The sequence below is a fragment of the Lynx rufus genome, unplaced genomic scaffold, assembly GCF_022079265.1.
Source record: "Lynx rufus isolate CCGP_SWC_20201006 ecotype Redwood Valley unplaced genomic scaffold, mLynRuf1.p SCAF_1, whole genome shotgun sequence".
In the NCBI taxonomy this organism is placed as follows: Eukaryota; Metazoa; Chordata; class Mammalia; order Carnivora; family Felidae; genus Lynx; species Lynx rufus.
In genome coordinates, this window is record NW_025814823.1 from 186,352,612 (window position 1) to 186,378,180 (window position 25,569).

Consider the following 25,569-nt stretch of genomic DNA (forward strand, 5'->3'; position numbering starts at 1 on the left):
TTTCAGATTCTGTGTCTCCCTCTCTCTGACCCTCCCCCATTCATGCTCTGCCTCTCTCTGTCTCAAAAAATAAATGTTAAAAAAAAATTTTTTAAAATATAAGGTGTCTTAATTTTAGAGATACTAAGATATAAAATGAATGTGCACTGTAGAATCAGAGAGTAAGTTAACTTTTCAGAAAGATTTATTGAGAATATATGGCAGATTCTATGTGAGGGTATATAAAACACAGACCGAGAGACAATGTTCCTACCTTAATGAACACCAACAAAAATTATAAGGGAAATGTATGAAAAATAATAAAGTTAGGGATTAAAAGCATCAAAAATTGAAGACAAATTTTTATTCAAAGGTAATTTTCACTTAACTACAATCGACTAAAAAATCAAAAATAAACTTTTAAAGGATGTTAGTAATGGTAAGAACAAGAAAAAAATAATCGTACAGATGTCCATTTTAAACTGCAAAAAAACTGTAAAAAAAGAACCTATATCACACCAAACCTCCTGATGAGACAAAAGTATAAAAATATTTTTAAAAATAAAATGGATAAAGTTTTTTGACAAGAAATGAAAGCACATAGTTTGAAGGCATCAGGTAACAAAGGAGGCATCCAGGACCTCTCTCAAAATTCTAGAAAAAAGAAAACTACAGTCACTTATATTTGTTGATTCAGCACTTTCATGTTGCTAGGACAGTAAAAAAATGGAGTTCCAGGACAGACCAGAAAGGGGAATCTGGAAAACAACCTAAGCTTTCAGTTGAGTTTCTAATTATTATTTCTAATATAGAGAATAATAGTGATTTTTCTGTTGGCATTTGATTTAGTGATTTTACTGAGTTTTTATTCCAGAGAGAATCTTTCAATATTTCACCTCTGAATATTTGCCTTCGTTTTTTTTTTCTTTTCTTTTCTTTTTTAAATGCTGTTTATTGTATTGGGGACATTCTTTTTTATTCTTAGTTTACTAGTAATTTTTATTATTAACGTTAAGTCTTCTAAATGAATATTTTTGCATCCAGAGATAGAATCATATGTATATCCTTTTTTATTTTAGGACTGTGATAAATTTAGCATGTAATTATTGATTTTATAATATTAAGCCAGTTCTGCATTCTAAGAATAAACTTGACTTGGTCGTTAAATAATATTCTTCTTAAATAACACTGGAGTAGATGTGTCAACACCTTCATTACAATTTTACCTCCAAGTTCATGAGCAAGGTTGGTCTGAGTTTATTTGTATGTGTTCTTTTTTCTTGCTCTTTTTGTTTTTGCTTTTGTTTTTCTTGTTATTATTCTTGCCCTTCCTTCTTGTTCTCCTCCTCTTCTCCCTTCTTTTCTTTCTCCTTCTTGGGCTTTTTCTATTTGTCTTATAATGCACTTTTATGATGTCTAATGAAAAACGTGCAGGACTTATACATGCATGCATGCACATGCACACACACAGACATCTACACAAAAGGTATGATTAAGTAACAAATTAAGAAGATCTAAATAAAAGGAGACATATACTTTGTTCATAGAAGGTTGATACTATAAAGATGCCAGCTGTCCATAAAAGATTTATAGAATCAATACAGCATCAATTGTAATTTCAGGTATTTTTAAAGTTGATAATATTGCTTTAAAATTTATAGAAAAACATAATGATATTTTTCTATATGTTAACCAAAAAAATCAAGCTGAGGATTTATTAGATAATTAGATTAGGTAACAAGATGTTTACAAACTAGAGTCATTCAGACAATGTGACACTGGCACAAAGGTAGAAAATCATACTACATTTACTCTAAGAAACATATATATGGTCACTTAACCCATTATACAATTGCCACTAACCTGCATCTGGAAAAGACAGTCTTTTAAAAAAATGCTGATAACATCATTGAATATACATTTGGTTAAGTTTGTTGCTTGATTGCTACATGACACCTTACACAAAAACAATTCCAGATGGATCATGGATGTAAATATGAAAGGTCTAACAATAAAATGTAAATTCTAGAACATAGAAAAATTTCTTCTTGACATTGGGATAGGCAGAGAGATCTTCAACATGACACAAAAGGCAGTTAACCATAAGAATAAAATTGTGTTACATTAAAGTTAAGAACTACTATTGATGAAAAAGCATCACGGAGAAATTAAATGGCAAGTCAGAGAATGGGAGAAGACATATATCTATCTATCAAAAGCCTTGTATCCATATATTCAAGAATTCCCACAAACCAGTAAGAAAAACAAAGACAAAAAAGTTGGATAGTCTTGAGCAGACACTTTGCAAGGAGAAATAAGCAAATGACCAATAAGCGTATTTCAGAAGCCATTAGGGAAATCAAAGTTGAATCTACAAAGTGATGCCACCATTCATCCATCAGAGTGGCTAAAAATTAAAATTAAAACTTAAAACAGTAACTTTTCATGGAAATCCCAAGACTTGTCTAGAATGTAGAGTATCTAAAACTTATACTGAAAGTGTAAAGTGATAGAATCACTTGGGAAACTAGCAGTTTCTACAAAAGCCGAACATCTGCTTTCTTTATGGCCCAGAAATTTCACTCTTGGTTATATATCCAAAAGTAATGCATAAATGCACCAAAAGATATGCATATCAATGCTTATAGCAATGTTATTTATAGTAGTCAAAAGTAAAACAATCAAAATGTTCATCATGCATAAAATAAGTTGTGGTATATTAATGAAATTGCATATTACATATCAATGAAATGATTTATTGCTGCTCAGAACACGGAAGAATGTATTGAATCTAAGATACTAGATGAAAAAGTTTGCATACCATATGATACCATTCATGTAAACATCAAACTGATAAAATGTCATGTAAATTTCAAAACCTGATAAAAAACATAGCTCAGAAAATAAAAAACCAGAATAGGGATTGAGGTAGTGGTAGGTAGGTATTACTAAGAAGGTGTATTAGGAAGGCTTCTGTGGTGTTAGTATTATTCTATATTTTTATTTGGGTGGTGAAAACATGAGTGTGTTTGTTTTGTAAAAATTCATCAAGCTGAAAACATTGTTTTTGCACTTTACTCCATGTGCTTTATTCTTTAATAATTACATTGGCCAAGAGATAGACACAAGGATCAATGGAACAGAATAAAGAAGCCCAGAAATAAATCTACACATATATGGTCAATTAATCTGCAACAAAGGAGGGAAGAATATACAATGTGGAAAGGATCCTCTTCAGTAAGTGGTGCAAGGACAACTGGACAGGTAGATGCAAAAGATTGAAACTGGATCCCTTTCTTATACCATACATAAAAATAAACTCAAAATGGAATAAAAACCTAAATATAAGATCTGAAACCATAAAATTCCTAAAGATAACATAGACCATAATCTCTTGGACATTAACCTTAGACAAGGGAAACAAAAGGTAAAATAAACTATTGGGACTATATCAAACTAAAAAGATTTTGCATAGCAAAGGAGCCATCAACAAAACTAAAACTTACTGAATGGAAGAAGTTATTTCCAAATGATATATCCAATAAGGGGTTAATATGGAAAATATATATTTTTTAAACTCATAGAACTCAACACCAAGGAAACCCCACAAATAATCCTATTAAAAACGGGCAGGCGGGGCACCTGGGTGGCGCAGTCGGTTAAGCGTCCGACTTCAGCCAGGTCACGATCTCGCGGTCCGTGAGTTCGAGCCCCGCGTCGGGCTCTGGGCTGATGGCTCAGAGCCTGGAGCCTGTTTCCGATTCTGTGTCTCCCTCTCTCTCTGCCCCTCCCCCGTTCATGCTCTGTCTCTCTCTGTCTCAAAAAAAATAAATAAACGTTGAAAAAAAAATTAAAAAAACAAACAAACAAACAAAAAAAAAAAAAACGGGCAGGCAATATAGGCACTTTTCCAAAGATACACAGATAGTCAAGAAACACATGAAAGGATGTTCAACATCACTAATTATCAGGAAAGTATAAATCAAAAGCACTATGAGATAACACCTCACACCAGTCAGAATGGCTAGTATCAAAAAGATAAGAAATAACAAATGTTGGGGAGGATGTAGAGAAAAGCGAACCTCGTGCACTATTGGTGGGCATATAAATTGGTGCAGCCACTATGAAAAACAGTATGAAGTTTCTGCAGAAAACTAAAAATAGAATTACCATATGACCCAGTAATTCCACTACTGGTATTTACCTGAAGAAAACAAAAACACTCATTTCTAAAGATACATACACCCCTAAGTTTATTGCAGCATTATTTACAATAGCCAAGATATGGAAGCAACCTAAGAGTCCATCAACAGATGAATTGATAAAATGTGGTACACACACACACACACACACACACACACACACACACACACAGTACAGGCACACAGGCACGGTGGAATATTACTCATCCATAAGAAGAATAAAATCTTGCCATTCACAAAAACATGGATGGACCTAGAAGGCATTATACTAAGTGAAACAAGTCAAACAAATACCATAATATTTTACTATATATGCAATATAAAAAACAAAACAGGGGCATCTGGGTGGCTCAGTTGGTTAAGTGTCCAACTCTTGACTCTGGCTCAGGTCATGATCTTACAGTTCATGAGATCAAGCCCTGCATTGGGTTCTGGGCTGACAGAACCAAGCATATTTGGGATTCCCTCTCTCCCTCTCTCTCTACCCCTCCTCTCTCTCTCTCTCTCTTTCAATAAATAAATGTTTAAAAGTGAACAAAAAACAGAAATAGACTCATAAATACAGAGAACAAACTGGTGATTGTGGGAGGATGGGCAAAACAGGTGAAGGGGATTAAGAGGCACAAACTTCTAGTTATAGAATAAATAAGCCACAGGGATGAAAAGTACAGTATAGGGTGTATAGTTAATAATAATGTAATAATTTAACATGGTGATGGATGGTAACTACACTTCATATGGTGAGTATTTCATAATGTATGTAATTGTCAAATCACTGTGTTGTACGCCTAAAACTAATATTTTATGTCAACTATACTTCAATAAAAAGCATTCATAAAAAAGCAGAATATTGTTACAGGTGTAAAAGCCATAGTAAGCAAAGTTTTAGGTGGTATATGTTGTCTAGAAATATCTATTTAATTGTTATTTGGCTTATATGATTTATATTTTAAGAGATCATAAAATGTCAGTCATTAACAGGTCATTTCCATCTCATGGAATTTCACAGACCCCATAATAAAATGTCAGGATTTTTTCTCAGTTTCATTGGTGGGGCCTGTAATGCCACTACTGGAAATGAGGCTTAAAATACATGATCATGAATTGCAGATGGGAAAGCAAAGAATAAACTCATAAAATATTTTAAGTCTGTACATTTATCGTGCAGGTATCATCAAGTGATGTGGTTCCTGTAGTGAATAAAACACTAGATACAACAATAAAAGCATGGTGTTTTAACCCTAGCTCTGTCACAATTTAACCCAGTGTTCATTAGGCCTCAACTTCTCCATTTCTAATGAACAGATTGGGCTTAAAGTCTAAGAATTCAATATATGTACATAACGTGATTAAGAATGTTAAGACAAAGACACAAATGAGCAACTTTTGAAATTGGACCCTTCAGAATTTCTTTTACAAGATTCCTGTCTTCTATTTCTTAGCTTATACATTTATATTTTATCATTCACGCTATTGATTTCAACAGAGTTTACAAATAACCAGTTGGATAAACAGTTTTATTCCTCTTTAGCCCACACTCACCTCCACTCCACCTTTCAACGTTTATTTATTTTTGGGACAGAGAGAGACAGAGCATGAACGGGGGAGGGGCAGAGAGAGAGGGAGACACAGAATCGGAAACAGGCTCCAGGCTCTGAGCCATCAGCCCAGAGCCCGACGCGGGGCTCGAACTCGCGGACCGCGAGATCGTGACCTGGCTGAAGTCGGACGCCTAACCGACTGCGCCACCCAGGCGCCCCTCCACTCCACCTTTCATGTTGTCACTGACACTCACAGAGGTTACTCATAAATTGCTCAACAGTTTCACTTCCTTGGGGTAGAAACTTGCACTTGAGCTGTGTATGATAATGCTCATAAGTGTATCCTGATTTCTTATCTGTAGATATTTTCCTAAGAAAATAATCCCATTCTAGAATGGATTGAAGATAGTGTTCTGTTAAATAAAATACGAAACATCAAACTATATTTTGCCCTCTATATTATCCATTTAATCCAACTAAACTTTGAAGTAAATACTGTTTTTTCCATTTTACAAAGAAATGGCCATTTAAAATAGACCACATGAGTGACTCACTAAACTGACCAGTTGTGGGTTTGTGGTTTAAACCTCAACTTTTCCTACTATTGAACCCATATTTTCCCAATGCTTGTTTAAAGAACCAGGGCCAGCTGGAAGTTAATAATTCTAAGTTAAATCAGTGTCTTCCTAGATGCCTGCCTTTTGAAATATTAGAATCTTTACAGTATTATTTGACCATTGAGACTCCCACATCACCACATAGCTCTTAGTCACTTTGGTCAGATGTTGTAGTAAGAAAGAAGCCATACCTTTTGTTACATTCCTATCATATCTACAAAGAGAACAAGAGTTTCCCTGTATCTTTGCCATGTCTGGATTAATTTTCTGAAGAAGGTCAATGTACTCTCCTTTCCTAGGAGCTATTCCAAGACCTCTACTTAGAAAGCACTGGTGGTAATCATAGGCAATAAAAAAAGTACAACCAAATATGCCAGGGGACTAAAAGGCATATAAAATACAATAGGAGGGACTTCAAATGATAGCAAATAGAAGACAGGAATACAGGATGCATTACACAATATAATATGGGAAGAAACTTGTTAGGGATGGACTGAATCACTTATGCAATAGGAAATAAAAAGGCCAGCTTATCCTTAGCATCTGAGGCAGCACTTCTAAAACTTTATTATGCCTAAGAATCACCTTGGGATCCTGTTTACAATGCTGAGTCTAGGGCTGCACATATTGGGATTCTAATTCTACAGATATGAGGAGGGGTCTAGAAGTCTGTATTTTGAGTAAGTAGCAAGAGCAATGCTGGAGTACCCATAATGTCTTCTGAGAAAAAACACTCTAAAAATATCAAAGGAGTAAAGGAAAAATTAACAAGGTGATTCTACTTTGTTTTATTTCAGAGCCCTCACATTGCTATAAAAGAGGAAAGAACCAATTGTCTTTTTAAGTCATTTTAATGCCCTGCATGGGTGAGAAACACAATCATTTGGATCAACTGCAGAGATTGAAGTAAAGACATAAAATCCTTTCCCCCACTCGTCTTGGGGATAAATGTGTTCCGAAGCCATTTGCTAAAAAGATTTTACAAAATGAACACTATGCATATGACATGGATTATGGAACAATTCAGAAGAGTCTGGAGCAGTAGCCATAATCAAGCATATTTGTGTTACGATAATATTCATACTAAATGGGACATAATCTATAACAAGCCTCATGTCTTTATAAGTAAGTTCTTTCAACCAAATTAGTTGAGATCAAGTTGTATTACTTTTATGATGAAATAAAAACTACAACTGTCAAATTAACACTTTTACTTGAAATTAATTACTGTGAATAAGACACTGAGGACTTTAACAGCTATACTTTATTAAACACTTAATATTTGCCTGGCATTGTATTTAGTGTATTACATATGATCTTGTTGTTGTTTTCACTATATTCCTATGAAAAACATCTTTGTGGTCTTATTGTAAAGGTGAGGAAACTGAGGCCCAGAGGGTTAAAGTGACTGGTTCAAAGACAGGCTAGTGAGTGGCAAAGCCAGGATAGGAGCATGGCTGAGACTCTAATGATAGTCTTCTTTATACTGTGCTACTGCTTTGCTCAAACATTCTCTTGTTCACCACTAAGTTAAAAAAGAAAAATGTGCTTCAGTGGCTATATAACTACAACTTTGAAATCTTTTTTTTTTTTTTTTTGTTAATTCCTAAAATGTTTTACTAAGTGTCTGTAGAATGCTTATGCAGTTTACAAATATTCTTTCTGGACCAGGGTAGAAAACCATTCACCCCCTTTGAAGTTAGACATGGCCATGTGATTGCTACTGTAGTATAATCTAATCTCTTTGGATTGAGACAGCACTCATAATCTGCTCTTAACTGTTTTATATTATTGGCTTCATTTTCATTCCCAGTTTATACAGTGACCGAAGTAAACATTAATAATGTGTAAATTTTGCTACTGACAATACCACTCTTTCCTACCTTGGACCATTTCCACCAAGAATGCATTTTTTAAAGAATACAAGAAAATATGTTTTGTTTAAGCTCTGATACCAAATATTTTTTTTTAACCTCTAGGTTTTACATTAAATGAGAAGTGGTAAATTTGATACTGATATATTTTTAACTGATTTTTCTTTTTACCTATTTATTTTTCTTGGTACTAGGATTTTATTCAAATAGTCTCAGGGTTTAAGAAAATGAGTATTATTATAATTTACTTACTATCTCCTCCCTCCCTCTTTGACCCAAGTACCTTACTTTCTTACCTTTGGTTATTTTCTTTCTCAGCCACTAAATTTGGGAAGTACTCATCCCACTCCATATCCTATGGAGAGGATTACTGGGACAATCCTATCCTCATGGCTAGAACAATTGGTTCAGGAATGTGAAACTGACCAAATTTAAAGTTAATAGGGGGCTACTGGGTGGCTCAGTTGGTTAGGCGTTCAACTGTGGTTCAGGTCATGATCTCATAGTCCATGAGTTTGAGTCCCATGTTAGGCTCTGTGCTAACAGCTCGGAGCCTGGAGCCTGCTTTGTGTTCTGTGTCTCCCTCTCTCTCTGACCCTTCCCTGCTCATGCTCTGTCTCTCTGTCAAAATAATAAATAAACATTAAAAAAAATAAAGTTAATAGTAGATAAATACCAGGAATTCCAAGGAGAGATTTTGTCTTTGACAATGTTGGGGAGATATGAAGTCTGTTGCACTGTGGCCATTTACTACCAAAAGGTGAGGAGTCAGATATTTCCTCTAGCTGTCTTCCTTCAGTTGTACAATAGACATTTATGGAACATTCTCTGTGTCATGTCCTGTGCTAGTTGCTAAGGAGATAACAATGAAGATGGACTTCCATAACAAGACTTTCAGTCTTATAAAGGAGAAGGCCTCTCCTCAAATATAAAGAGCTTGTGGTAGGCTGTCTTTAGGTGCATTTTAACCTAAAAATTTACAAAAAGTATACTTTATCCACCACTTAAAAAAATAGACCCAAGACTCTTTCTTTGGAGAAGATTCTACCAATTGTTTATCAGTGTTACCTTCCCCACATAAATAGATCCTAAAATTATAGACCATAAATCTAGATTCATTTACTTTAAAAATTTGAAGTATAACATTTGTTTTAATATCTATTATTTTGATAATCACTCACAATTTACCCACACCCAAATATATGACTTCATGTAATGTCTAGTGTGTCATTAAAATAGTTTGCCACTCATAAACATATTTGGGCAAAAATAGAACTCTGGATAAATAGTAAATTCAGCAGAATTACATAGACATGTAATAGAGTCAACCATGAGCCTCAAATGTTCAAATTACCAAGGGCATCAGTCAATACTTTTAGTTGAGGGAATGGAAAAAGTAGCTATGCAGACTAGTTTGAGTTGAATTAAACAAGGAGAGTAAAGAGCTTCTCTCCTCTACAGTTTTATAATTATTTCAATGAATAACTAGGTTTTAAGCTTGACAGAGATATTGATACCTCATGTAACTTTGAACCTAGTATCATGTTTTAAATAAACATTTTCTTTACCACATGTGCTCTGGAAGTACCAAATGAATAATGGACAAAGTAACTAACTGAACTTATATAACACTATACAAATGATCCTGTGGAGGTATGTAGTGCTTTGCGATTACAAAGCCAATTTCATATACTTTAATCTCATTTAATTATTAGAGATATTCTCTATGGTTGACTAAATATGATATTTTGGTTTTATTTATAGGCATGGAAACTGTGGCTAAAATAGGCTAGAAACTTGCCAAAGTCCATGCAGCTTACAGAGATGGCCCCAGAGCTCAGGTTACCTGACTCCTCTTCCAGAATTTACCCAAGTCAAGAGGCTAGAAAGATTGATTATTCAAGTGAAACCTAGAATAGGCTGGAGTGCTATTAGAAAGGCTGGAGTGCTGACTGTAATTTCCTAATATCACCACTATACAGACAATTCTAGTAGATATAATGTCATGTTTAGACACGAAATTGCAATGCTAGAGCTGTAGGTCTCAAAGAGAACTTGGTACTCTTTTTTTTCTCTCCTGATACCCTTCTTGCTATGACCTATTACAAAATGGATTCCTGAGGGACTGAGCATGGATTGAAAGGTTGGATGAAACATTAAATGACTATCAAATCTGGAACTACAGACAGATCAGATTTTTCTGGACACAATGCTCATGCCTGGTACTTACATGGGCCAAAAATTGAATGAAAGACAGGGAAGTCAACTAGAAACAGTTCAGAATTTTACTCATCATTAAGCCAGCATAGGTATAGAAATGCCATACTGGCTGGTATGTTAGCAAATGCTCCCCAAATTGGTTTTCAGAGTGCTAGACTGGCAGTTGGCTTCTGCAGACACCTCTCTCCCACCAGCTTCTATCTGGGAGGCATTGAGCATCATAGGTACAGGGGCAAGCATCCCAACTGCCAGAATGAGGGGTGGATGGAAATAGGCAACTCACTAAATGAAGCCCCTAGAGCAGTCACAATTAAGAACTACAATGTCTCTTAAACAAGATAATGAGCATACTGGTAATTTCAAATTATGTTGAAAATGTATACTAATGTATTTTAAGAACTTGAGATGTTTTTATAACAATAGTTTCTTCATTCAGGGGGAAAAAGAGTGAGGATGGCATGCTATTGAAGCATGTATGCATTAACATGCTCTGGTTTAGTGAAAAGTATGGGTTTTTGTGTGTGATACTTCATCAGTCTTGTCACACAGAGATTCATGTAAAAGTTATTTAAAATTCAGTTAGATGCAGCTCATTGTCAATCCATTGGACTGTGGGCTGCTCAAGGGCAAGGACTATGGTTAATTTATTGTCTTGAACCCTATTAATGGTGCTTAGAACATAGGAGGTCCTGCGTAAATAAGCAATAAACGGAACTTAGGTGACCTCAAAGAGGTCAGAGCTTTCAGCCACTCTTGGTAGAGTTCAGCAGCATTGCATAGATATACAGAGGGAGGCTTTGTGGTCTCAACTGAGTCTGAATCCCAGCTCTTCTGCTCACTAGCTGTATGACCTTGGGTAAGGTACTTATCCTTTCTGAGCATCGATTTTTCCATCTGTAAAGGGGCTGTACTGGGGCACCTGGGTGGCTCAGTTAAGCATCCAACTTCGGCTCAGGTCATGAGCTCACTTTTGTGAGTTTGAGCCCTCCATCAGCTGTGCTGACAGCTCAGAACCTGGAGCCTGCTTCGGTTTCTGTGTCTCCCTCTCTCTCTGCCTCTCCTCTGCTCACGCTCCATCTCTCTCTCTCTCAAAAATAAATAAAGATTAAAAAAATTTTTAAGTGGCTGTACTAATTTACCCACCGCATGGGGTAATTGAGAGAATTAAATAACACTGGTAGTAGGGATCAATAATTCCAATAGCAAAAAAAAAAATCTTTTTTAGATTTTTTAAACATTTCCTAAAAAGGTACAGTTTCTGTAAAGGATTGAAAATCCTGGGCCAGTTTAAAACAAAACAGTGGAGAAACCATCTTTCTATGCAGTATGTTTTGAGCGGGTTTACCCACTAATTTTCATGAATCCCTCATCTACACTGACTTTCTGACTATTCTTAGAGTTGGTGAAATTCACCAGTACATAGTATTTAAGAAATAAAAAAGCTGAACCATTCAGGGACATGGCAGGTGACCTTTACCATTTTTTCTTTTAATTATTTAACACAGGGTGAGGGAATACTACAGAGAAATGAAGCACAATGTTGAACCTGCCTTTGGCAAAATCTACTAACATCTCTAGCAAGTTCTCTGTCCATGCTGGTCTCAATTTACAGTGATTTCTCAAGTAAATTTTAACTACAGAATTATTTTCCTTCTTCCTCTTCATCCCCTGTCCCTCACCAAAAACATCCTCCTAAGGAATTCTACTGAGTAGAATGTTTAAGAACCTGGGATATGTGACCTGTTCAATCTGATTTCAAATCCTCTATTTCTCTTACTGCTTGGGAGGGCTTGGACAAGTTACCTAATTTCCTTGAGTTACAGTTCTCTTATCTCTGAAAGGAGGGTAGTTGATCATATCTACTTGGAGGTTTTTATGGGGATTAAGAAAGAAGTTTTATAGAAATTACCAGGGGCAGTTTGTTGTACATAGTATGTATTCAATAAATAAATCATGTTATTAATTGTCCCACTGAATAACTGTGATGTCTTAAATTAAGCACCATTTATTCCTAGAGAAATGTTCAGTGAGGATACTCGTTCTTAAGAAGAAATAAGCATCTCTTTTTCTTAGTCCGAGACAGAATGGAGACTGGCACTAATGCTGACTCTTGTCCTTATTCTTGCACCCACACTTGCAATCATGAGAATGCATTGAATATTTTGAAAGGAAAAGATAATTTTCTTAAAATATGTTTCTAAATCCCTACACGAATTTTAATTTCAAAATGTTTCCCATCCTATATTTTCCATATAAGAGTCTAACTTTTAGGGCTCCTGCGTGGCTCAGTCAGTTGTATCTAGCTCTTGATTTTGGCTCAGGTCATGATCCTAGGGTGGTGATATCAAGCCCTGCATCTGGATCTGCACTGGGCATGGAGACTGCTTAAGCTTCTCATTCTTATTCTCATTCTCATTCTCATTCTCTCTCTCTCTCTCTCTCTCTCTCCCCTGCCCCTCCCCACTCTTTCTCAAAAAAAAATTTTTTTAATAAACAAACAAATAAATAAATAAAAGTTTAAATTTTGATCTCAAGAAAAGTGAAAGCATTGAGTTTAGCCTGCTTGGCTCTCTCACAAACCCACAATGACTTAAAGATTGTCAAACGAGCAGGTCTTTTATTGACTTTAGGTGAAAATGCATTAATCCTAAGGAACATCCAAATTCCATTTTCCTGTGCCTTCCACTGAGTATAACTTTCATTTTCCTTTCATTTGTACATTTAGCCTTGATCTTTTAATATCAGGTTCCCCCAGAGAGTAGCAAAAACAAAAACAAAACAAAACAAAAAAAAACCTGTTGCTTTAATAATACCCTTAATTTTGATCAGCTTGTCATCCTCATCAAGTCCTGATGACAAAATCTGATCCCAGGGACCCAGGACTGAAAGGCAAGAATTGAGTCACACTCCCAGCCTTGCCCCATCTGGGGCTGAGATCAATGATTCAATGATTCAGGTTTGTTTTGTTTTGTTTTTCATTTCTCAGCTTCCTTACTGGCACAAAGATATATACATCTTTAGGCCTTAGCTTTACGACATGACTCTGGAACTTCAGATCTAGAGGAAGCCTTATAGGTAATTGTTAAAGTGATGACAATGATGCTTTGGATATGTGCTGCACTCCCAACATGTTATAAAGCATTTTCACATCCATTATCTCATTTGATTCTCCTCACACCTCTATGAGAAAGGACTCCCGCTAATGCCATGCACATCTTACTGACAGAAACTAAAACACAAAGGGATAAAAGGATTTGATCAAGGTAATGCAGCAAGTTAGATGCAGACTGTGAGTGGAACCTGGGTTTTAAAACTCTTATTCTAGTTTTTCTGTCACCACTCCATAAGATTCTAACTAATAATGTAGACTTATGCTATCAGCACTGCTAAGCCACATATGACTTATTTCTCAGACAGCACTGAATGCAACATCTTCTGCCAACATAGAAATAGAAATAGGTCATCTTCTTAACTCAGTCATTCTTTCCCTTTTGGTTTTTATTTTTCTTCATTTTATTTTACCTCAATATCTGATACATGGGAAAGGACCTGCCCATAAACATTTGAGTTATAGAACTTAACAGAGAGGCTTGAGAGAGTCTGTTGGAATGAAATCTGGAAGCCAATTGTTAGATGCTTCATTTCCTGTGAAACTAGTTGGGAGACCTTAGGCTGGCCATGTCACTTCCATGGACTTTATTTTTCTTTTTAATATGAGAAATAAGGACAGTTTGAGTAGGCAATTCTGGAGTCTCTTTGACTTACATGTTTTTGTCTTTATTACATAACTGCAGCATTGAATATTATTGGTACTGTGGAATGGAAAATAATGAATTTCTCTGACACATCTAGCGTGCGTGTGTTTGTGTGTGAGTGTGAGTGTGTGTGTGTGTGTGTGTGTGTGTGTGTGTGTGTGTTAGAGACCCCAATCCGGTCATGTCCAATCAAATCAACAAGTCCACTTAACATCTCTTTCCTAAATCTTTCCAAAGTCACTTTATGGGACAGCTATTAAAAGAGCACTCCCACACACACATCTGCCCTTTTTGGACAAAATTCAGCCTTCTTTCTTTTTTTAGTCTAAATTTAAGGTTACAAAAGCAAGCAGAAGTGAATCATTGCATCAATCACTATCTTCTATGACCTTTCAATAAATTATAAATCACTTTTCTTTTCTCAGTCATTAAATATGCCTGAAATCATCATGCAGAAATATGTGAATTTCAAAGGTTAGGGAAAGGAATGAGAAAGAGGGGAACATACAATTATATTATGATCATGTTGTCCTCTATTTCCGAAGCTATTCACAATTTTCTAGGCATTTTCAGATACTCATACCAACTCTTGTAGGGCAATTATAATTCTTCCATTTTACAGATAAACAAAGTGAGGTCTGACAGGTTAAATGACTTGCTCAGATATATAAACCTATTGATAAAGTCAGCTAGGACTTAAGGCCAGCTCATATCACCCTTAGCCAAGTATTCTTTCCTTTCAACTTTTCCTTAAAGTCATGTTTTACTAATATAGTATACATGTCATTTTGTATAGAGTTTTGAGTCATAAAAAATACTTCTAGTAATAGAAAGCATTTTAACTAGCCTTGTTCAAGATGCTCCTGTTACTTCCTCATTCTTATCTTTGTAAAAAAAAAAAACTGACTCTAACTTGATATATCCAATTATCAACATTCTAAACGTTGCCATCAACTTGAATAGTGGAACATATTAGGTTGTTATGGTATGCCGGGACATGAGGTACCTTGAAAGCATGTGCCCTTTATTGTATACTACACACACACACACACACACACACACACACACACACCTGTTGATGTGAATAGCTTTTTTTCCTTAATAAAAAGGAAATTGCTATTTCCTACAAATGAGACCTCCCAAAAATGCTATGGCTCAGTCTCAGAGCACAGGTTCAAACCCTGTCTCTGCCACTTCCTAGCTACGTGATCATAGAAATGAAAATAAGGTCAGCCTTCTAAAGCTGTTGTAGGTATATATTTAATAAACCTTGTAAAATCCTTAGCACTGAGCCTGGCATACAGGAAATGCCCAATAAAACCTGGCTTGAACATTTTCCTCATCATCCTCATCACCACTACCACCCCCTCATTATCAACACTACTCATCTGTGCGTAGATTAATAGGAGCAGATCTTTAGGACCAAAATATCTCTTATTACTCACTTATTTGGCGTCAGCCAGTGAAATGAAAATTCCATTTTATATTAGCTTCATTTTAGATAAGTGGCCAGGGAACAGTGACTTGGGGACACAGATTCTTGTTGATTAGTTGCAATTGTACTGATAACTAGCCACGAAAAAATGTTTTAATTATTGTTATCCTATACTTCATGTGCTTCACCTATAGAACAGAGGGACAGAATTAATTTTAAGAATGTTTGTAAAGGAAAGTGTTAAAATTATAGCTTTATTGTTAAGATTAAATAAAATGATTCCAATTTTACTTGAAACTACTGTATTTATACTCTTTTCTTATGCAAGACTACTACAGATTTTTTATCATGATAAAATAACAGCAATCAAGACAGCCTGACCTTTTCATTATTTTGTGGCCATTCTTTATTAAATCATGTTCAATTACTTCCTCCTAGTGACAAGAGGATGATGCTAGTTTATTGTTTCTTAGAAGTTACACTGCCTAATATCTGTAAAATTTGATTTAGTATGGGACCAATATTTACGGACTTGTTTTTCAATGTAATTAATAAAGCTGTCCCAGAAGTATAGCAGGGAAAATCCTGCCCATGTTTATAAAATGTGAGAGTTCATATCACCCTACAATCATTTCCATGTTAATATTGTATCTTTTCATCTGCTCTTTCTGAAGCCAATTTTACATAAATAGGAAATGATGGCTGGGTCATTGACAAAATAAGCAAGCTTGACCAAAACAGTCTCTTTTAAAGAGAATAATTCTCAGAATCAGAGACATTTTAAAAACTGGTTTCTATTTTCTTTGAGAGTTCATCATTCCTCCCCCTTGCTAGTGGGTTTTTTCCCTGCCATATCATCTCAAGCTACACCTGCTCACCTGGCCAGGGGATGGGCCATGTACAGCAGAAAGGATTATAATAATGGTAAATTTTGGTTATGACTTGGCAGTCAAATATTTGTTATCTCTTTCTACCAAGTCTTTCCCTACAAAGGCCTTGCCCAGTGACCCTTTGTGTAAGAGAAGCATGCATTCTACCCCATGGGCAACAGGCTTGTCTATGTGACTTGCTTTGGCAAAGGGAATATGAGCCAAATCACTTATGTTTATCAAAGCAGGAAGTTTAAGAATCATTTTATTCTTCTATTGCCCCCTCAGCCAATAGAATAGTATGCCAAAGAATGGAATATATTTTTTTTCAGGTTTAAATCACTGATATTTGAGGGCTATTGCTACCATAGCATAATCTAGCTTAAACTGACCAATATAGTCCAATTCTGCCATACACAGATGCACAGATGAAAGCTGGACAGGAAGCTGTCTGTTTAGTGATCTACTCTATGATTTGGACAAGGTCTTTGTCCTCTTTGGGTACTTTTCTACAAGATTGGTTATACATAATCATCTCACCTGGAAAATGAACATCACATTATAGAAATACTGTGAAAAGTTAATGAGGTGATTTATATAGAGAGAGCTTACAAATGCTAGTACATCATATTATTTTAGAAGTAGTAGATCAATACTACTTTAAGGGATCACCAATTCTCAGCACAATATCCATTAGCCAAATTTATACAATTAAGCTCTTAAAAATAATACATTATGGTCATACTACGCACACTTGAGGGCAAGTGTTCTTTTTGTTGTAGGATACCAAGTGCCTCTTCTTTCTCCTCTCAGAAAGCCATGCCAAAGCCACTGTCTTACCTTTGCCCTCTCCTAATTTCTCATTCAGAATAAAGGTGGTTCACATCCACCCTCTCTCCCCACACCCACTGTGGGCCTATTTTTCCCATGCCAAATTCATTTTTCAGACCTTAACTAACTTACCAACCATCTCGATGGCAACACTCTGGGCCTCTTGCCCCCATGGTTACCACTGAAGTTCTCTATACATGATAGATAAAATAGATCTGTTAATTTCTAAGTTTCATGGAATAAGAAAACATTAGGAAGTTTGTGCTAGGAACTTGTGCGGACATAAATGCCCACCAGAAGATTGCTTTATAACAAAACTGCCAAATATCAGGAAATATAACATAGCATTTTAGAGGTGAAAGAAGCTTCAAATTCAATATAGTCTGGGGTTTTTTTGTTTGTTTGTTTTTTTGAGACAGAGAAATTGAGGGTCAAAACAAAATATGACTGTTCAAGGTCATTCAACTATATGATAGTACAACCACAAAGACAACTCTTACATAGGAATCAGGTTTTTTGTTTGTTTGTTTGTTTGTTTGTTTGCTCTATATCCAGCTGTCTCATTTCATCTGGGATAATAAAGAACAGAGCTTTATTGCAGAACAATAATTGTATCAATCTTCAAGAAAGTACAACAGGAAAAAGTGTCAATTGGCTATGCAAGGCTGCTACTCAGTAATGTTCAGGAAAATTGCAACCAAGCTTTTATCTGCTTAGATGTGAGCTGAAAAAGACAAGTACAGACAAGACTAGATACACAGATGTCCATCTATGTAACTACACCACTTTATGTTTATTTATATACAAATATATTTAAGTTTATTTATTTATTTTTGAGAGAGGAAGAGAGAGAGAGAGTGTGTGTGTGTGTTCAGAGTGCACAAACAGGCTCTACACTGTCAGAGAAGAGTCCAATGTGGAGCTTTATCCTACGAGCCACAAGATCACGACCTGAGCTGAATTCAAGAGTCGGACACAACCAACTGAGCCACCCAGGATTTTATTTAAAATCCATCTGCCAGGAAAGTGGATTATAGAGATAAACTGAATAAACTTAAAATTGATTTGCACTGCATATACTATATATTTATGACAAATAAATCCAGCTGTAGAATATAAAAAAGCAAGTGAAATGTAGATTGGATAGGTTCTGGCACTTCCCTGCAAATCACTGTCTATTCTCAAGTAAACATTGGCTGAATAATAGTTTCCATGTTCATTTCTTTTTGCCTATTAAAAGTAAAAGCAACAGCAACAAACAAACAAACAAACAAACAAAAGCTTCATTTCCAGGCATACATAAGTGCTCATTTGGGGATTATCTTTCATTTTCCCCAGTTTTCCACAGAGATATAGATGCACTTAGTTTTCAAAATAAGGAAACTAACAGAAAAAAGACCCAAAGCCCCAAAAATACAACAGGGACTTTGGTAAACTGGTAATGATGCACCTCACCTTTTCAGAAATGTCACAATCCAACTCTACTCAATCATGTTCAAATGAAAATGAAGACCCAGATGTTTAAGATGTAAATATGTTTAAGATTTTCACATGAAAATTTTCAATTGTTCAATACTGACTAAAATTAAATGAAACTCATCCATGTCTAATGATTCATGCTCTAAGCTGGAGTTGGACAAGTGGCTACCAAGTTACAACCAATGACTCTACCTCTTTGGAGTAATTTCCCTGTAAGTAAAATTACAATTGGGCTTGATCTTCAAGATTTAGCCCTAAAATTTCACCTTTCTCTATCCATCTCTTTCCACTCTCAATACTGATACTGCGAGCAAGAAATCACCAGCTAAGAAAGTATAATCATTAGGTGGTTATAATTGATGTCCATGATTGCATTGTCTGGTTAACAAGGAGCTATTACACAGCTCATGAATTACACATTGTCTTATATGTTATGTAGCTCTTCACCACTTACCAATGAAATTCCAGGTGCTTAGTGCTTTAAGTCACGTGAGCCTAAACATACTAGAAATCATGTTTGGAAACTATTCCAGTAAACTCAGCGCTCTTGACTGAAGCTTTATCTTCTAAACAAAGCCACTTATTTATTGTACTTCAATGTTCTTATAGAGCTGATAGAGAAGCATTCAAGGGCAAATCAATTCGATTTGTGATGGGGATGGAAGAACAACTGTAATTTTAAGAAAATGCTATTTTTAGTATTCTTTTTGTCATTATTCTGATAGATAATTCATAGCAAGGAAAAGCTAATTTTGGGGAAGATAAACTGGAAGACAAATATGAAAAATCAAACATTTATGATGTGACTCACCTGTTAATGAGAAGCACTGTCAATTTCTTAAGCAGTGGAGATATCGATATATAAAAAAAATAATTTAGTCATGTTTAAGGTATTTGTCAATTATGTTTTCCTTGCACTTTCTGACCTATTTCTGCCCTTTGGGAATAGACTGTTCTTGCTTTTCTGAATGAGACAGATTACATGAGAGGTAGGTGAACATGGTAAACAAATTCTGGTCAGCCACTGCTTATATGTCCAGCAAATTCTTTTCTGAGCTGTTTAGCACTGCAATGTGTCGTGACCTTCTTAATAAACTCTTTTTGGGAAAAAAAGTGAAATATTAAAAAAAAAATTTCCTCATTGCTGTCTGCTTCCCTTTTCAGTCTCTGATATGCTTAAATTTGCATATCTATAATGCTTGAATAGCATTATTTTCTGAAAGTGCAAAAATAAGAAGAGGAAATTAGTCAATTGCATCAAACAGAGTGAAAGGAATCATTAATGAGTTTGTGTGGAGAGCATGATGTCTGTAGACTCAGTATATCTCCCATTTTTATATTTTAATACTTATTTAATATTTTACATTTATTTGGGGCAGCAGCTTGACAGGAGGGCTCTATTAGTCATATCAGTCACATGGATGAAGGTGTCATTTAAATATGGCAAAGTAAGATTTTCGATTGAATTAGGAAACACCAAAGACTTGGATAAAAATTAATGTCTTGACTTGGTTAGTTCTCATAGACTGTCACAATAAAGTATTAATCCCCAAAATTACTGTAAATAGTAGTCATACAAACCCTTTATTAGGTTTTCTTTCTTATAAGAACAAATAGCAAATACACTGGATCTGACAGTTTCTTAATTAAAACCTTATTTAGATAGTGACCAATTGGTCCACTAAGCAAGTGAATAGTATTAGCTCATAGGCAGTAAACATGCTTCTGAAAGATGAAAGGCTATCATTGCTAAATTGTTTCTCACTTGTTATTGCTATATACAAATATAATTCCTATTCTTATAAGTTAACATTTTTTTGATGCATATATATATAGGGTTATTGTATGACTTCATCGCATTGTTTGTGTAATATTACCTATTTTCAAGCTTAAGAATTAACTTTTTCTGGGGCGCCTGGGTGGCGCAGTCGGTTAAGCGTCCGACTTCAGCCAGGTCACGATCTCGCGGTCCGTGAGTTCGAGCCCCGCGTCGGGCTCTGGGCTGATGGCTCAGAGCCTGGAGCCTGTTTCCGATTCTGTGTCTCCCTCTCTCTCTGCCCCTCCCCCGTTCATGCTCTGTCTCTCTCTGTCCCAAAAATAAATAAACGTTGAAAAAAAAAAAAAATTTAAAAAAAAAAAAAAAAGAATTAACTTTTTCTTTTAATTAATTCATCTCTTTGCCTAATATGTTTATGAGAGGCAATGGGATAAAAATTTGGTATCTGGATAAATAACTCTGCTTTATTGAATATCCTTGAATAAATTATTTAGCCCCTCTAAACTTAAGTTGCTTCATGTGTCAAATAGCAAAAAAATGTATTTCTTAGAGGCTTGTTGTGAGAAATAATATGATAGCACACCATGTTGCACAGATGCTAGAAAGCCATAAAACCCATTGTTCCTTCCTAGTACACAACTGAGCTACATTTCCCAGACTCATTTTATCATCACGGGAACATACAATATTCTTGCCAGTGGAATGTAAGCATAAATAAAGTGTATCACCTTGAAGCCAAACAATTTTCCTTAGATTTCATATGACTTCCTATGCAACCTCTATCTCTCAAGCCCTGTCTCCCCACTAGGCAAGGTCAGAGCAACCTTGGAATTTAAAATTCTGATGTGGAACTTTTTAAAATGTAATATATAAATACTGCAGGGTTACAACTGAAAGAAAGAAAAACATAAAATTTTGGGTTAACATATATACCATCATATGTCACTAAAAACAAATACATGCATGGGACTGTTATTCCCCTTAAATTAAAAATCTAAAGGAGTTTGTTTCTGTATTTGACTTGCTTTGAAAACCTATTGAAAACTTGATGGAGAACATTCTAGGAAAACTTAATTTATATAAAAAAAAAAAGGCATTCCTACATTAGGACATCTATAGTGTAACTGTGGTGACGTCAGAGGTTCTGGATAGGTCTAAGAACAAGGATTTCAAAGAAGCATCTAGTAAAATGCATTCATCTTATTATAAGCAAGGAACTTTCATCCCAGAGATGGCTATTCCTGGTCCAGCTCTCTTTACGTTATTCTTATGTTTTCTTCTATTGAAACCAAACTTATTTTTTTTTCTAAATCAAAGCTTAAAAATAAAATAAAACTCAATTACTATGAAGTTTTCCATGGATTTATTTTAAGACATTACATTTCTTCAACTAGTTTGAAAGTATATTTTTGACTAAAATGAACTCACAGCTTATTGTGACCCAAAGTCACAGGAGACTGTGAGATGAATGTACAGTTGTTTCTATCCTACCAACTAGGTTTCTGAATTTTTTTGTTTATTTCAACCTCTTCAGAAAAAAAAATACTGTTAACTTGTATCTTTGTTCCCCCTTTTCTTTCCCTTAAAATAGTTCACCTTCATTATGAGTAAAGTTTTCAAAAGTGTCCCCCTGGTTTGCCAAAGACATCTAAATTAAAACACATCGTGGAAGGTGGGAGCTCTTCCTTTTTTTTTTTTTTTCTACTTGGATAATTATTTGGCCAATACATATAGGCTGATACAGGTAGAGAAGGTTGGATTTGAGCTTGGTATTAAATAAGGAATACAGGACACAAAGACATGAAGTACGTACTACCTATACAGAACACCTCAGGGGGTTAAGGGTATGGGGGAAGAATAGTGGTCAAGCTTTGAAGGTATAGGGTAAATTTTAAATATTTTAGAAATGAAGCAATGAACATGGACTCTATCCACAGAGCTGGTATTTCTAAAATTGTAGTCTGACCGGTACTGTTGGAAAGTAAGGTAAATTTAGTGATACAGGGACTTTTTATTTTAATATTTATGTATTTCTTATAATAGAAATTAGGAAAATACAATAAGCACATGGAATCCTAACCAAAATGGTGAATTAAAGACAAAAAAGTAAATAATATCTAATGTTCATGGGTTCACCAAAAAATTTATGAGGATTTTCATGAAACACTGAAATTTGCATCCTCAAGAAAATATGGAAGCTTTCATGGTATTCTAACATGGGAAGAATGTGATACATTCTTTGTGATTCAGAATGATGGCACTTGGATCACAGATTCTCCTAAGAAACTTATTTGCCCACTTTTGTAGCCCACACATCAGGATAAGAACATGAAGGAAAAAAGTTCTGCCTGATACTAAAAATCATGTAGATAATTTGGTGAACTGGCAATGGCAACATGATCAGAAAGAACAAAGTCTTCTACTTTAGAGTAAACAATGAGTAATGAGAATATACATAATAGAATTCTGCACCGCTTATTAAATTGAGAGAAATTTTGCAGGTTTATCAATATAATTGTCATAAACAATCAATTCTACAATTGCTACTCATCAACAACTCTAAGCAAGCCCCTATACTAATAACATCATGGGTACAAAGATGATTAAAAGAAGTGAATTTTGTGAAATTTATTATTTATTGGAATGAGGGGGCAGAAAGGGGTAAATAAAAAGTGCCTAAGCCCTATGATCCAGCAATTGCACTATTAGGTATATATTCAAAGTATTAAAAAAAACAGATTCAAAGGGGTACATGAACCCCAATGTTTACAGCAGCATTATGAACAATAGCCAAACTATGGAGAAAGCCCAAATGTCCATTGACTGATGGATGAATAAAGAAGATGTTGTATATATACGTATACACACACACACACACACACACACACACACACACACAATGGGATATTACTCAGCCATCCAAAATAATGAAATCTTGCCATTTGCACTGATGGAGATGGAGCTAGAGTGTATTATGCTAAGCGAGAAAAGCCACTCAGAGAAAGACAAATACCATATGATTTCACCCAGATGTGGAATTTAAGAAACAAAACAGATGAACACACGGAAAGGGGAGGGGGAAAAGAAGAGAGGGAAACAAACCATGAGACAGAAGGGGTGAGGGAGGGGCCAAATGACTGAGGGGTATCAAGAAGGGCATTTGTGGTGAACACTGGGTGTTTTATATAAGTGATGAATCACTGAATTCTAACTCCTGAAACCAATATTGCCACTGTATGTTAACTAACTAGAATTTAAATCTAAATAAATAAATAAATAAATAAATAAATAAATAAATAAATAATAAAATTAGTAGGGAAAAAAGTGCCTTAAGCAACACAAAGCAGAAATTATGTCTTCATAAAGTGGGTGAAAATGCTCTGAGGGAGAATTAATGGAATGATGACGATGATGATAATTATTAATAAGAATGTCTTCTATTACAGAGTCTTTTCTGTGTGTCAGAGAAAGTTTTAAGCATTTTTAATTGAGTGTTATTACTTAATCCTCAGAACAATCCTGAAATATTGGTGATACTGAGCTTAAATATATTAAATAATTTATACAAGTTAATATTCAAACTTGAGCTGCCTGACTCCAAGAGTACACATTTAAAAATTGCTCCAAGTTGTTCTGATGAAAGGTAGTAAAGACCTCGTTGAGGAGATGCTATGCTTTTAAGCCTTAAAGTCATAAAGAAGGTAGAAAGGATTTGTGAAGCCATTCAGAGAAGAAAAATTAAGATTCAGTGTGTGTATAGGATTGGCTATTTATATTCAGAAAAATATAGTTGGATTAGTTCTGTCACAAGGTGGGAAATTATAGAAAACAATGTTGGAAAGTTCCTGAGAACAAAAGCTTGTGCTTAATTGACCTACTAAATTCTTGAAACATGGTGAAAGTTGTGTTTTCAGAAGATCCATTAGACCACAGTGGGAATAAAATAGCATAATAATTAAGAGCACAAGTCTAGGAGCAAATCACTTGAACTCATAGCCCAGGTTTTGTAACCAATCCCTGCAGTAAATGAGCCTCTAGAAGTCTGTTTCCTCATCCACAGTGATACCTTGGGTGTGATGTGTAGGAAATAGGACCATGGCTATGAAAATTCAACTAGGTTGTTTGGATAAAAAGTTTGCTACAGTACATGTAGTTAGTGCTCAGTAAGCGCTAGCTTTTATGATTAATGTGTAAAAGATAGACTGTGGAAGAGAGAGACTGACAGCAGGGACATAACTTAATAGGCTACCAACACAGTCCAGATGGGAACAGACAAATCCTGAACTAGGACAGGGGCATTGGCAACAGAAAAGAGGACAGTTACACAAGATGCTTTAGAGGCATAAGTGCCTTTGTGATTCATTAGAGGTGGGAGGTAGAGACATGACTCTAACTGTTCACGCCTGGCTCACTGAGACAATGATGGTGCTATTCCCAGATGCAGAGCAATTATAAAGACATGATGGTTTGGAGGAAAAATCATGGATGCAGAATCTGTTTTGATATATTGACTGTGAACTAAAGATGTTCTTCAAGTCATATCCATCTACCACCAAGGCAATATTATTCTCAAGTATGATACAGATGTGACTGGTGGGAAATTAAGAAGGTTCAGGTGGTGTGAGCAAAGGTTGTCACTGATGACATTGAATTACATGGTGAGAAGATTCTTTCCTGAGAAATGGTCCTTCTACTCTTCTGTTTACATCAATGAAATGTTTTACTTTGGTGCCAGCTGCAATTTCCCATTTCTCAAATATCTTTCCTTCCCTCATTTTCAATATACTCAGTCTGCAGAACACTAATATATGCACTTAAAATTTAAGAACATTTGTTCGCTTTTCATTGTATTTTTGCATCAACTTCTATTGTGTCAAATGCTTCTGCTTTTTCATTATGGCCCTAATATGAACTTTCTTTTTAAAAATTAATTTTACTAAAAACAATAATGAATCAATTTAAAGAAAAAAATACTAAGGAATCAGCAGTA

General features: G+C 35.2%; 1 protein-coding gene across 6 annotated transcripts in view; it reads right to left on the reverse strand.

The window, feature by feature from the left end:
• GABRG2 (gamma-aminobutyric acid type A receptor subunit gamma2) overlaps positions 1-25,569 on the reverse strand; it is a 112,428-nt gene that overhangs the window by 40,079 nt on the left and 46,780 nt on the right. Inside the window, exons 7-8 of one of the 6 annotated variants that reach the window (XM_047073198.1) lie at positions 9,717-9,747; positions 9,232-9,239 (exon numbers count right to left, since the gene is read on the reverse strand). The exons of the other annotated variants lie outside the window; for them this stretch is intronic. Of the exons in view, the coding sequence (XP_046929154.1) occupies positions 9,232-9,239; positions 9,717-9,747 (39 nt within the window). The remainder of the gene's footprint in view (positions 1-9,231; positions 9,240-9,716; positions 9,748-25,569) is intronic. 6 annotated transcript variants of the gene reach the window in all.